This window comes from Amaranthus tricolor, chromosome 10, assembly GCF_026212465.1.
Source record: "Amaranthus tricolor cultivar Red isolate AtriRed21 chromosome 10, ASM2621246v1, whole genome shotgun sequence".
Classification (NCBI taxonomy): Eukaryota; Viridiplantae; Streptophyta; class Magnoliopsida; order Caryophyllales; family Amaranthaceae; genus Amaranthus; species Amaranthus tricolor.
This window is the reverse complement of record NC_080056.1, coordinates 15,156,125-15,171,471: the sequence shown is the minus strand read 5'-3', so window position 1 is coordinate 15,171,471 and position 15,347 is coordinate 15,156,125. Positions and strand designations below refer to the sequence as shown.

The window sequence follows — 15,347 nt, the reverse complement described above, 5'->3', positions numbered from 1 at the left end:
GATCGCGCTGAACGATTAGCTTTGGTTCTCCCATCTCATGTGAATTTTGTGGTTATCAAAGAAGGCTAAGTGAACCTCTCAAATTTTAAATGTATTTCTTTTCTGGATATTGGATACATTTTGTATTTTTGACAATATTTATTTATTTTTTTTGGAAGGATTTGTGATAACTCTCTAATTTATCCTTATTTTATGCTTATTTAGTTTGCATTCTTATGCGGTTATTGTTCTTTTTTATTAGTATTATAGGATTTGATCACCTTGTGTAGGGTATATTGTGTTTTGCTCGTTTTTGTAGGATTGGTCACCTTTTCTCGAGCAAAGCAAGTTAGGAACGATGCGCCCCTAATCCTTCGGAGGTTTTAAAAAGGGAACAGAGCTAAACTGAGGATAGGAGATAGTCCCAAGCACTCATTTGAAGGCAAGGAGGCAAGAGGATCTTAACGTGAGCATGTTGGAAGATTTTGATGAGATCGATTCGTCAGTCACTTTATATCGATCAGTCATCATCATACCTAGTGTATCCCGCCCATAGAATACTATGGTCAGGGTCTAGGGAGGGAAGACGGCGGCAACTCATACCCATAAAGGAGAGTGCGGCCAAAGAATCCCCTGACTCGAGAAAGAATAAGATAATATTTTGCAACTGATGGGATGGAGTGCGGCTGAAGCGAATTCCGCAAGTTGCATTTTATCACACACAAGCGTGACCCTTAGACATAAGATAAATATGAATAGAATGCATATGGATATAATAAGATAAAGTAGGGCGAACAATTAAAAATTAAAAAGAAAACAATAATAATGATAGTAATAGCATCAACTAGAAGCTAGAGGACAAGAACATCGACAAGTAAGTGAAGGGAGAATCAGTAGTCTAAACATGGATAAGGCACCTTCACCTACCCCTATCCCTGATCAGGTCTTCAGAGAGGTATAATTCATACAAGTCAACTTTTATTTGCTCATTTAAGTTTTCTTAGGTCTTCCTCGGCTCCTCTTACTATCTACTATGATGCTCTCTATCCTCCTCACTGGGGCGTCGAAAGTCTTCCTGTAATTTTAAAATAAATATATAAATCTATAGCTTTTAAAACATTCGAAGGGTGTTGTCATTGCTCATGTAAAGAGTGATTACCCTCTTTTCCGATTCTCTTTACCCTTTCCCTCTTCTCTTTACCATTTTACTTCCAACCTACTTTGCTTTTGGCTCTAATAATGTGATGTTGGTGGCTCGAGTGGTGTGAAATCGATGCGAACAATGGTGAGATGTGATAAAACTGAGCCAAAGATTTAGAACAGAAGGAAAAGAATCTTATTGATTTTCCAATATCAAAATTACAAGAAAAAAACTATGTATATATAGCTTTTTATATAAGAAGAACTACCTGTAACAAGCTAGCAGCTAGTTATGACTAACTTTACACTGACATATAAAAACATCACGTGATAACATGTGGTACAATAAAGGAAACAAAATAAGAATCCTTTAATCATCAGAGCAACTACACAACTGCTGCATACGCTAATTTGAGCATTGCTGCACCAACTTGCTGCTGCACACAGCTGCTGGACATAGGAGAACACCTGCACACTTGCAACACCTGCACACCATCTGCAAACCTGAACACAGCTGCACAGAACAAATTCCAACACCATTGGTAGGGCTAAAACTGGAGTGCTTGTCAACCATTTCTTCAATTCCAAGAATGCTGCCTCACATTCAGAAGTCCACTCGAATTTCTTGTATTTACACACCAGTTGTGTGATTGGTCGGGTTATACTGGCGAAGTTTTCTACGAACTTTCTGTAATGACTCGCTAGACCCATGAAACTTCGAACTTCACATAAATTTTAGGTGCAGACCACTCTATGATAGCTTTACCTTTTCTGGATCAACAGAAATTCCTTCTTTCGAGACTACATGACCCAAGAATGAGACATGATCAAGCCAAAACTCACATTTTCTAAACTTCGCATACAATTTTTCTCTTCTGAGCAAGTTCAGTACTATCCTTAAGTGCTCTTCATGCTCCTTTTTGCTTCTCGAGTAGATAAGGATATCGTCTATAAAGACAACCACAAACTTATCGAGGTACTCCTTGTAACATCTCTGCATAAGGTCCATAAACGCCGTAGGTGCATTTGTTAACCCAAATGGCATAACGACAAACTCATTGATTAAGCTATTCTCAATTAATGATACCATGACCTAAGATCGATCTTGGAAAAGACCTTTGCACCTCTCAATTGATCAAAAAGATCATCAATGCGCGGTAAAGAATATCGGTTTTTTACTGTTACCTTATTCAATTCTCGGTAATCAATGCACAGTCTCATCGAACCATCTTTCTTCTTGACGAACAATACTGGGGCACCCCATGGAGACACACTGGGTCTTATGTACCCTTTCTCCAAAAGCTCATCTAATTGTTTCTTTAGCTCGGCCATTTCCGCAGGAGCCATGCGATAAGGTACCTTAGAGATTGGCGTGACTCCAAACATCAGATTGATGTGAAAGTCGACCACTCTCTTAGGTGGTAAGCCACATAAATCCTCAGGAAAAACGCCAGTGTACTCTACAACAACAGGCATACTCTTTAAGTCTTGCTTTTTGTAACACCCTCAGAATAGGTCAAACTTTTTGAAAACACCTTTAATGAAAAACATGAAAAAAAAAACCTATTCATGAGAGTGTTACCGCCACATTTATTTCTAATAAAATAAATGTAAGGCTTAACAATTAAAAAAATAACTTAATAATTTTTAATGCAACAAGGAGTCTTACAACATAAGAAAAGACTGAAACGTAACCCGTATCCATATAAACTTTAAACAGCTAAAAAAAAATTTAAACTGAAATACGACTCTAATAAAAGCTATACTTTTAAGTGATCCTCACTCCATGATTCCCACGCGATTAATAACCTGCAATATAAAAATGCAAGGAAGACAAGGGAAAAACTCCCAAAATCAGGAAATTGAGTAATTCCAACTCCATCCCGTAAAACGATTAAATTTGAAAATGATTTTTAAGAAAATAAAATATAATCAAATTGAAAATAATTTTAGAAAATAATATGTATTTGAGTTTAAAAGAAAACAATTTGAGAAAACAATACATATAATATCACATAAACCAATTCATTAATTTGATATTTAATAATGACAAATACATAATCAATTTTTGATTTGAGGGAACGAGAACGCCAGTAGGCCGAGGCTTTACCCCTATACCTACTTCACCAAGAGGTCGTCACCCCAAATAATTCAAGGCCAACAGAGTAGTCTCAGGGAATCCTAGTGTGCACACCCCTTCTACTTGGATCACAACAAATAGAAGGAAGACCAAACATCATATCAAGTATCAGAAATAATAATAATAATACCTGTCGGCAGCTATACTAACCAAACAGGGCAGCCTGTTCATCACCCATATACTTGGATCACAACAAATATAAGAGCTTCATTCCCCTCGTGTTACACTTTACGTGATTTAATATATTTTAATAATTAGTCGCGATCACACAAACATATAATCAAATACACATTATTTTTATTTTATTTTAGGATCATAAATTTTCCCAACAAAAATAGATCTCGAGAATATCCAACTGAAATCTCATTTTTCAAATCACCATTTTAACATCAATTGTGGCAATATGAATTAATATCACAAATATTTATCTTCCAATTTAAATCGTATTTAATTTCATTATCAAAATAATAATATAACTTTCATCAAAATATAATATAAATTTTATCGAAAAAAAAATTATAAATTCGAGTTTGACAAAAATAATAATAAATATAATTTGAGAATATATAAAACATAATATCATACAAAATAATGTCATATTAAATCATGCACTCATTTAAACACATCAATTATCAATTAGCACATAATACTAACGGGATAGTCCTAATTAGATGGACATTGAGAATTACCTTGTCACACGATTCTAGACAACGTACGCTTCTAATAATCTCTGTCTACGAATCCGCTGTCTACACGAGAAAATAATATATCTCAATTTAATACCCCGATCAACCCATTAAAATAAATAAATTAAAAGACTCTTTTTTTTTCATTTTGTATACTTTAATTAAAAAGAATAATTTTAAACATGTAATTTAAAATTTTAAGAGTAGTATAGAAGAGCAAGGATTTAAAATAGTTAACTCATTTTATTATAAGATTTAAAAAAAAATTATAAGGGTTAAGGATAATAATAATAATAATAATAATAATAATAATAATAATAATAATAATAATGATTATATATAAAAAAAAAAACAAAAAGAGAAAGGTGAGTTCCATAACTCACGAAACCGAAAAGAAAGGGAAGGAGGAGAGAGAAGGAGGAAGGGAGAAGGAAGAAGGAAGAAGGAGAAGGTGCCGGCCGGCGGTAGCTCCGGTGGCCGCCGTCTCACGCCGGTGGTATCCCGGTGACTGTCGTATCGCCGGAAAACTAAGGTCAGGAATAATTTTTTTTTTTCAAATGCAAAATGTGTAATTTGATTGAAATTGGTAGAACAATATTATAAAGAGACGAAATTTCATACCTTTAATATTAAAATCTTGAGTATTCTTGACTGAATTTTAAGTAAATGGGAGATAAAGTAAGTAATTTGTAGGAGAAGAAGGGATTGTGAGTAATAATGTGAATGAAATTAAGGGTAATTGGTTTAATTTATAAGAGGTAAATGAAGTTGGTTATAAGGTTTAGAGGAAGGAGTGGGAAGTTATTGTTAATGGTGTGGGAAGTTATTGTTAATGGTAGGTTATGGTTTTTTTATTTATTTTTTTCTGAAATTTATTTATTATTATTATTATTATTCTTTTTTTTTTTAAAAAAAAGGATATTACATACACTCCCCCTTAAAACAAAAGTTCGTCCTCGAACTTAAAGTTAACTACTGAAGGTTTAAAAAAAAATATTGGACGGTTTTATAGACTCGCATCACCCCCCTATTTTAAAAAGTTTCATCCTCGAAACTCAACGTACCTGTTCGAAAAGTTCGGGGTATCGCTTTCTCATGTCAACTTCGGTTTCCCATGTGGCTTCTTCAGTTTGTTGGTTCGTCCATAATATCTTGACCAACTTAATTTCCTTGTTCCGGGTACATCTTGTTTTGGTATCAAGGATTTTTATTGGCTTTTCTTCAAAGGTAAGGGTTTCATCAAGTTCAATGGTTTCAGGTCGTATTATATGGGAAGGGTCATGGACATATTTTCGGAGTTGGGATACATGGAAAACGTTGTGGACTTTGGCTAGGTTCATAGGTAGCGCTAATCTATAGGCTACTTCCCCAATTCGTTCCAATACTTCATAAGGACCTATAAAACGAGGACTCAATTTACCCTTCCTGCCAAATCTCATGACTCCTTTGGTTGGTGACACTTTGAGCAAAACTTTTTCACCTACTTCAAACTCTAGTGCCCTCCTCTTTTTGTCTGCATACGACTTTTGACGGTCTTGCGCTTCCCTCATACGTTCTTGGATCATTCTTACTTTCTTTGTAGTCTCCTCTATCATGTCTGGTCCTAATCCCAACGCCTCATTAACATCATTCCAACATATAGGACTCCTACACTTCCTCCCATATAGGGCTTCGTAAGGTGCCATTCCTATGCTAAAATGAAAACTATTATTGTAAGAAAACTCTACATACATCAAATTATCCTCCCAAGATCCACCAAAATCCATAACACATGCTCTTAACAAATCCTCAAGAGTCTGAATCGTTCTCTCTGTTTGACCATCCGTTGCTAGATGAAATGCAGTGCTGAACTTTAGTATCGTGCCCACTGCTCCTTGTAGCATCTTCCAAAATTTAGACAGAAACCTCGAATCTCTATCCGATACAATGTCCTTAGGCACACCATGCAATCTCACTACCTCTTGAAAATACGCGTCTGCCATCTGTTGCATTGTCCAAGTACTCTTCATCGCTATAAACCTTACTGTTTTTGTTAATCGATCCACTATCACCCATATGGCATTCTTCCCTGTTTTTGCCTTTGGCAAACCTACTACAAAGTCCATTGAAATCGACTCCCATTTCCATCCAGGTATTTCTAATGGTTGCAATTTTCCCCCCGGCTTCATATGTTGAATTTTCACCTTTTGACATGTTAAACACTTCGCCACAAAGCCTGCAACTTCACACTTCATGTTGGGCCACCAAAAGTTCTTCTTAAGATCCTTGTACATCTTATCACCACCAGGATGTATTGAGTATGGGGAATTATGGGCTTCAGTCATAATCCTAGTCTTAAGCTCCTCGTCATGCGGTATGCACCATCTTCCTTTATACTTCATTACGCCATTTTCATCACTTTCGAACTCAGGTGCTTGACCATCCTCCTTCAACTTCTTCAATTTAGTTAGCCAGTTATCCGTAACTTGCTTCACCCTAATTTCCTCAAAAATATCGGATTCAATCGTCATTCCATTCAATTGAATACCCACATATCCATACTCTACCACTTCTAAGTTCATCTTACGGATCTCTTCACACAACTCATCTGCTAAAATTAATGCATTCATTGTATGACTTGACTTCCTACTCAGAGCATCAGCTACCTTGTTTGCCTTTCCCTCACAATACTTCAAGTCCAGATCATAATCCTTAATGAGTTCTAACCATCGTCTTTGTCTCATATTCAACTCCTTTTGTGTGTACAAGAACCTCAAACTCTTGTGATCGGTATAAATCTTGCACTTTACTCCAAATAAATAATGTCTCCAAATTTTCAATGCAAAGACTACAGCTCCCAATTCTAAGTCATGTGTGGGGTAATTCTTCTCATGCGGCTTAAGTTGTCGTGAAGCATATGCTACTACTTTTCCATCTTGCATCAACACACAACCTAGTCCATTCTTAGATGCGTCTGTATAAACTTCATATTCTCCACTTTCATTTGGTAAGGTCAGCACAGGTGCAGAGGTAAGCCTTGATTTCAACTCTTGGAATGCCGCTTCACACTTCTCATCCCATTGAAACTTAGTGGTCTTCTTCATCAAATTAGTAATAGGTTGAGCGATTCTCGAGAAATTTTTCACAAATCTCCTATAGTATCCGGCTAAACCTAAGAAACTTCTCACTTCTGTCACATTAGTGGGTTTAGGCCAGTTCATTACTGCTTGAACCTTCGAGGGATCTACCATTACTCCATCCTTTGAAATTACATGCCCCAAAAATGATACCTTTTCCAACCAAAATTCACATTTCGAAAACTTGGCATACAACTTATTCTCTCTTAAAATCTCTAAAACCTTCCTCAAATGAGCCTCATGCTCCTCTCGATTCATAGAGTATACTAAAATATCATCAATGAAAACAACTACAAACTTATCCAAATAAGGCTGAAAAGTCCTATTCATAAGGTCCATAAAGACAGCAGGCGCATTGGTGAGGCCAAAGGGCATGACTGTGAACTCATAATGGCCATACCTCGTTCAAAAAGCTGTTTTGGCTATATCCTCTTCTGCAATTCGTAATTGATGATAACCTGATCTCAAATCAATCTTTGAAAACACTCCTGCACCCCTAAGTTGATCGAATAGATCCTCAATTCTAGGAAGTGGATACTTATTCTTCACCGTCACACTATTTAAATCCCTATAATCAATACATAGTCTCAACGTTCCATCTTTCTTCCTAACAAATAATACTGGGGCTCCCCAAGGTGATACACTTGGTCTTATATATCCTTTATCCAACAAGTCCTCAAGTTGTACCTTCAACTCTTGCAACTCAGCAGGTGCCATCCTATAAGGTGCCTTTGAAATGGGTCCTGTTCCGGGAACTAAGTCAATCTTGAAGTCTAACTCTCTCACCGGAGGCATCTCTGGAATCTCATCTGGGAACACATCAGCAAACTCCTTAACCACAGGTATCTCTCCTAACTCGTCCTCTTTCATGCTCGTGTCCTTTACATGGCACAAATATACGGGGTAGCCTTTCCTAAGATGGGTCTGGAGATTTAAGGCGGAGATAAGCTTGGTCTTTGGTGGCTCGGAAGTAGTTTCTTGATAGGTTAGTTTATTTCCCTTAGGGCATCTAAAGGTAATTCTCTGTTTAACACAATTTATTTCTGCCTGATACTTCTTTAACCAATCCATTCCCAAAACCAAATCGAAGTCTTTTAAATTGAACTCGATAAGGTTCACGGGTAGTTCGGTTTCAGAGATGACAATAGGCATACCTAAGTAAAGGTTCTTACTGAGAAAGGTTTCACCTGAGGGTGTGGTTACCTTAGCTTGACATGAAGAAGAAGGTTTAAGTGAATGTTTTTTGATAAAAGATTTAGATAAAAAGGAATGTGAAGCTCCAGAATCAAAGAGTACAAAAGCAAGTTTAGAGTTTACAAGGAAAGTACCCGTCACAATGTTGGCGTCTGACTCAGCTTCACTCTTGCTCATAACGTGGAGTCTCCCATTTAAAGTGCGTCCTCCATTTCCATTGTTTCCATTATTGTTCAGCTTGTTGTTGGCATTGTACTTGTCATTTGTTGAATCACCTCCTGTTTGAGTATTGTTCGAGCGGTTGTTGTTGAAGTTATGGTTCCTAGGTCCTCCTCCATTGTTGTTATAGCCCTTGTTGTGTCCATTCTGCCCTAGTTGGTTTCTTTCTTGCCTCTTGGGACAATAATTAGCCTTATGTCCAGCTTCGCCACAAGCATAACATCTAATTGGTTCGCCTTGACACGTATAGCCCGAATGACTCTTCTCACATTTCTTACAAACCCAAGCCCTCTGGTTACCATTCCTTTGCTGGTTTTGATTCTGCCTAGGGTTTTGGTAGTTCCTATTGTTATGTCCTCCCCCATGGTGATTGTTCCTACCATTACCCCCATTGTTACCAAAACGAGGTCGTTTATCAATGCTTTGACTATCCGCATTACTTTGGTCTTTCCTCTTGTTCCTTCCCAACACATCTTCTTCTCTTTGTAAGATCCTCTCCATATTACACGCCTTAGAATAGGCCTCTGCAAGGGTAGATGAGGTACTTCCTCCTAACCTAGTTTGTATCCTGAAAACTAAACCATCCTCAAATTTTTAGGCCTTAGAAACCTCATCAGGGACCATGTTAGGGCAAAACTTAGCATACTCATTAAAATTTTGGGCATATTCCTTGACACTCATAAACTTCCCTTGGTTCAATCTATTGAATTCACTGCACTTTTGTCTCCTAATATGTTCAGGGAATCGACCTCTAATAGCACCTTTAAAAGAATCCCAGTCAAAGTTTGGTTGATTACTAATGGTTTGTCCCTCAGTTTCCCACATCCTCACATAGGTAAAACGTAGCTTGGTCAACCTTTTGAGTCTCAGGTGTTCCATTTGCAGTAAAAATTTTCTCCATATCACGTAACCAATTCTCTAATAACATAGGGTCCTCTTTCCCAACAAAGGTAGGGGGTTTTAAAGTGGCGATCTTCTTAGCCATGACAGCTTGGGGGTCATCATGTCCATTGTTCATATTGTTAGCTTGGTTTTGCACTAATAGTCCTATGTTTTGTGACAACTGCTCAAGTACCCTCACTCTAGCTGCTAATTGTTCAGGTGTTTCGGCCATGTTATTTGCTTGTTGACGACTGCGAGATCGAGTGTAAACGTTCAGGTATTGCATAAGCTGTCGATATAAGAACTAAGCGTTTTAATACTAACGTTCCATCATGTTCATACACAGTTATTCTCAATCTTCAAGATTGAATGAAAATACAAGGGAACAATTTGCACACACAATATAAAGACTCATGAAATATTCATTAATATAAATTTTTAAGTAATAATCTAATGACAATAAATGAAATCAACATTGTTCAAAAAATAAAAATAAAAAAAATAAAAATAAGGATAAAAATAAATAAAGACAACTAGCAATATAATCTAAAGTTAACAAATTCCAACCTATCCCATTTTTCTAGTTAAAAAGTAATCATCAAAATCACTTTCGAACTGGCTCTTCCTCAAAATCCTCCTCGGGATCCTTCTCAGGATCTTCTACATAGTCTTCCTTAGGTTCATAGTTTCTTTCATCTTCAGATTGAATAAGTATAGGTATGGTATTGGTGTTATCATTTTCCCTGTCACTCTCATCCTCGTAGTCATAGGAGCTCCCAGATACATTATAGATCCACTTTGCCTTAGCATCGATCATTCTCTTTTCTAAATATTCTAGAGTAAGGAACCATTTCTCATTTTCTGCATACCTTTCCCAATTGGGTCTCCCGTTTTTAATTATGTCATTGTATTCTTTCTTAAGTTCGGCATAAGGGCCTACATCACTTAAGGTTCGAATAAGGACATCTGCTTGCTTAGGTGGTGTATTATAATCAGAGTTGCCATGATACTTATTTAGATGGCAGTTCTCCATGCTTACACGGAGACGATGGACATATGAGGAGATGGGTTCTCTTGTTTTCATAGAAAGGTGGTACGGTGCATCACGAAAATTTCTAACACTTTTCCTAGCAGTGCAACGGAATCGAGGCATCTAACAAAAAACAAAAGACAACAAAAATATAATTATAAGAAATAACACACTACTACTAAGTACTTAGAAGTACTTCAAAACAATAAACCCATTCGTCCCCACTCTCATAATTTATTTTTATTTGTAACTTACTTCAATTATTTAAAATAATTTTTCCTTGTATCATTTAACCTATTTTTCATTTAAGCCTTTACAAACTTTAAATCCTAAATGACCCTAAGATTTTACCAAAACAAACCTAAGCTCTGATACCACTTTGTAACACCCTCAGAATAGGTCGAACTTTTTGAAAACACCTTTAATGAAAAACATGAAAAAAAAACCTATTCATGAGAGTGTTACGGCCACATTTATTTCTAATAAAATAAATGTAAGGCTTAACAATTAAAAAAATAACTTAATAATTTTTAATCCAACAAGGAGTCTTACAACATAAGAAAAGACTGAAACGTAACCCGTATCCATATAAACTTTAAAGAGCTAAAGAATAATTTAAACTGAAATACGACTCTAATAAAAGCTATACTTCTAAGTGATCCTCACTCCATGATTTCTACGCGATTAATAACCTGCAATATAAAAATGCAAGGAATACAAGGGAAAAACTCCCAAAATCAGGAAATTGAGTAATTCCAACTCCATCCCGTAAAACGATTAAATTTGAAAATGATTTTTAAGAAAATAAAATATAGTCAAATTGAAAATAATTTTAGAAAATAATATGTATTTGAGTTTAAAAGAAAACAATTTGAGAAAACAATACATATAATATCACATAAACCAATTCATTAATTTGATATTTAATAATGACAAACACATAATCAAATTTTAATTTGAGGGAACGAGAACGCCAGTAGGCCGAGGCTTTACCCCTATACCTACTTCATCAAGAGGTCGTCACCCCAAATAATTCAAGGCCAACAGAGTAGTCTCAGGGAATCCTAGTGTGCACACCCCTTCTACTTGGATGACAACAAATAGAAGGAAGACCAAACATCATATCAAGTATCAGAAATAATAATAATACTTGTCGGCAGCTATACTAACCAAACAGGGCAGCCTGTTCATCACCCTTATACTTGGATCACAACAAATATAAGAGCTTCATTCCCCTCGTGTTACACTTTACGTGATTTAATATATTTTTAATAATTAGTCGCGATCACACAAACATATAATCAAATACACATTATTTATTTTATTTTAGGATCATAAATTTTCCCAACGAAAATAGATGTCAAGAATATCCAACTGAAATCTCATTTTTCAAATCACCATCTTAACATCAATTGTGGCAATATGAATTAATATCACAAATATTTATCTTCCAATTTAAATCGTATCTAATTTCATTATCAAAATAATAATATAACTTTCATCAAAATATAATATAAGTTTTATCGAAAAAAAAAATTATAAATTCGAGTTTGACAAAAATAATAATAAATATAATTTGAGAATATATAAAACATAATATCATACAAAATAATGTCATATTAAATCATGCACTCATTTAAACACATCAATTATCACTTAGCACATAATACTAACGGGATAGTCCTAATTAGATGGACATTGAGAATTACCTTGTCACACGATTCTAGACAACGTACGCTCCTAATAATCTCTGTCTACGAATCCGCTGTCTACACGAGAAAATAATATATCTCAATTTAATACCCCGATCAACCCATTAAAATAAATAAATTAAAAGACTCTTTTTTTTTCATTTTGTATACTTTAATTAAAAAGAATAATTTTAAACATGTAATTTAAAATTTTAAGAGTAGTATAGAAGAGCAAGGATTTAAAATAGTTAACTCATTTTATTATAAGATTTAAAAAATAATTATAAGGGTTAAGGATAATAATAATAATAATAATAATAATAATAATAATAATAATAATGATTATATATAAAAAAAAACAAAAAGAGAAAGGTGAGTTCCATAACTCACGAAACAGAAAAGAAAGGGAAGGAAGAGAGAGAAGGAGGAAGGGAGAAGGAAGAAGGAGAAGGTGCCGGCCGGCGGTAGCTCCGGTGGCCGCCGTCTCACGCCGGTGGTATTCCGGTGACTGTCGTATCGCCGGAAAACTAAGGTCAGGAATAATTTTTTTTTTCAAATGCAAAATGTGTAATTGGATTGAAATTGATAGAACAATATTATAAAGAGACGAAATTTCATACCTTTAATATCAAAATCTTGAGTATTCTTGACTGAATTTTAAGTAAATGGGAGATAAAGTAAGTAATTTGTAGGAGAAGAAGGGATTGTGAGTAATAATGTGAATGAAATTAAGGGTAATTGGTTTAATTTATAAGAGGTAAATGAAGTTGGTTATAAGGTTTAGAGGAAGGAGTGGGAAGTTATTGTTAATGGTGTGGGAAGTTATTGTTAATGGTAGGTTATGTTTTTTTTTTTATTTTTTTTTCTGAAATTTATTTATTATTATTATTATTATTCTTTTTTTTTTTAAAAAAAAGGATATTACACTTTTCTCCTTCACCCTCTCCTAAAATATAACATAAATACCCAAGTTCCTCTGAATAACCCTCTTTTGAACTGTTGCAAAGTGAGAACAACCTCTGACTTGGTTTAAGCTCTCTACCATTGAAAATTAAACAACTTTCATCCACAGACTTCAAACTTACTGTTCTTCTTCGACAATCAACCTTAGCACTATAGGCTTTCAACCAATCCATACCCAAAATGACATATTATTCACACAACTCAAACTCTACTAGATCCGCGATTAAAATTTGGGGAGAAATCTCAATAGGGCAGTTTTTATAGAGTTTATTACAAGAAAATTGTAATCCATCAGAGATCCCGACTTTTAAATTTATGCTTACAAAACTAAGGGGAAATTTTAGTTTTTGAAGAAATTTATGTGAAATAAAAGAATAGTCGGCACCTGTATCGAATAACACATAAGCTAATTGATTGCAAACTCTAAGGACACAAGAAATGACATTACCTTGAGGTTCACGTTGATGAGGAGCTAAAACAAAATAATGGTATCAATTATCCCAAAATAACGAATTGAGTCGATGAAATACTATACCAAATAGTGAGTAACGGAATGAGTTTATTTTTTCCGTTACCAAGCCTTTATTTTCATATATCAAACGACCCCTTAGATACAATCACATAATCATAGTCAATTCATTCATCTCTTTAACAACAAAGAGTTCTATATTTATATGTTGGTGAGGATTTTAATAATTCCTAAAATATCTCTAATTAGATTAATTTCGACTTTTGTGTGTACATAAATATTTGACGTGAATCAAGTACTTTATATTAATAGAGTCAATTCTAAAAAGATTTACTAACTTGAATTCTATCTGCATCTTCATTTCCAATTAAGAACCGTTAACATAGAAAGTCTTTTATCAAGATTCTAATTCAGTCATTTACAAGATTTATATGATTAATCTGCATTACAAATCACAATTATCTGCATCTTCATTTCCAACTTCAATCATGTTGTCAGCAGAAATAAGACTTTCCACACAAAGAAAAACATCACGAATATAACACCTGTTACAAATCACAGTAACAGGTTTAATCACTTTGCTCCTAATATTATAACAATGAAGACCATCTTCATCTCGTCTCTTCAAAATCAGTTCATCTCCTCCATTTGAACACGAAATCGGAGCTCCAATCAAAGCTCCAACATTAATGGCGTCATTCACATCAAACAATTTACTCCACACACCATATTCTTTCATCACCCATACATAAGCACCCTCTTTTTCTGGCAAAACTGAACTCACTACGCATAAACAATCATCCAATACCCCTAAACCAGCAATATCAGTACATTTCATTTCATGACCCTCAAAATCTGGTAAGGCAATGTCGCTCCATTTATAGGATGCAAGATCAAACCCTCGTAACAGGGGATTATTTTCCAGATGCGCATTGAATATGTAGTAAATTATATTGTCGAAGAGAGCATATCCGTAAAATAATTGCAAACGCATATGATTCATAGATTCAACATGCACTGTCTTCCAACAATTATCTCTCAAATTATAAACATTAACTTCCCTTAACCATACACTATTATGCGAAAGATAATCGGTCATTTTCACAATTTTGTAATCATCATTCAAATTATCGTACCCAAAACTAAACCCAGAACTCATAGTAATTGGACTTTTAGGTGGATCATAATGGGGCAAAGAAAAATATGAATTAATAGAGGGGTTGAACAGAACAATGTCAACAAATAAAGAATCATCAGGATACTCACAAGATAAGGCGATTAATCCATTGGAAGATCCAAAAATTCTAACTATGTTGTTAATGGAAGAAAAAGGTGGAATTTCATTCAGATTTAAAAATTCTGCTTCGAATTGATTGTTTGATTTGAAATGCAAGGATCGGAGACCGTGGATCAAAGAATTGATCACAAGAAAACGACTCTTGGAGGATAGAGATTGAGTGAGGTGAAGCCTAATAAAATCAGTACTACAAATGAGAGAATTCCATGTTTTTGAAACGCATTTGAAGCGGCAGACTGATTTTGGAGGCAGGAAGGTAAGAACGGAGGTTATTAATGCCATTGGAAGAAAATCCATGGTCGTTGATTTTGTCGATTTCATTGGTGCTTGATTTTGTGGGTTTTAACAAAGAGCAGAAGTGTGTATATATATATATATATATATATATATATATATATATATATATATATATATATATATATATATATATATATATATATATATATATATATATATATATATATATATATATATATATATATATATATATATATATATATATATATATATATATATATATATATATATATATATATATATA

General features: G+C 34.6%; 2 protein-coding genes across 6 annotated transcripts in view; one reads left to right on the top strand and one right to left on the bottom strand.

The window, feature by feature from the left end:
- Window positions 1-158, top strand: part of LOC130825797 (putative F-box/FBD/LRR-repeat protein At1g78760) — a 5,231-nt gene extending 5,073 nt beyond the window's left edge. For all 5 annotated transcript variants that reach the window (XM_057691216.1, XM_057691213.1, XM_057691215.1 and 2 more), the window contains one exon: window positions 1-158. This exon is cut by the window's left edge and continues 327 nt beyond it. In XM_057691216.1, the coding sequence (XP_057547199.1) occupies window positions 1-69 (69 nt within the window). In that variant the 3' untranslated portion in view covers window positions 70-158.
- A 9,802-nt stretch (window positions 159-9,960) lies between these two features.
- Window positions 9,961-15,130, bottom strand: LOC130824884 (uncharacterized). The gene is made up of 5 exons (XM_057689904.1): window positions 13,966-15,130; window positions 13,426-13,512; window positions 13,003-13,197; window positions 10,939-10,952; window positions 9,961-10,509 (listed from the first exon to the last, which is right to left on the bottom strand). Exons 1-5 carry the CDS (start codon window positions 15,125-15,127, stop codon window positions 9,961-9,963), a joined length of 2,007 nt encoding a protein of 668 aa, XP_057545887.1. The 5' UTR covers window positions 15,128-15,130.
- Between the last annotated feature and the right edge of the window lie 217 nt (window positions 15,131-15,347).

Bases quoted from the DNA above. Each gene is read 5' to 3' on its own strand.
- LOC130824884 (XM_057689904.1), bottom strand. From the start codon at position 15,127: ATGAAATCGACAAAATCAACGACCATGGATTTTCTTCCAATGGCATTA. The intron at 13,513-13,965 runs GTGATTTGTAAT...ATTTTGTTTTAG, and splicing joins AAATGAAGATGCAGATAATT to CTCCTCATCAACGTGAACCT. The intron at 13,198-13,425 runs GTGCCGACTATT...ATTGGTTGAAAG, and splicing joins TTATGTGTTATTCGATACAG to CCTATAGTGCTAAGGTTGAT.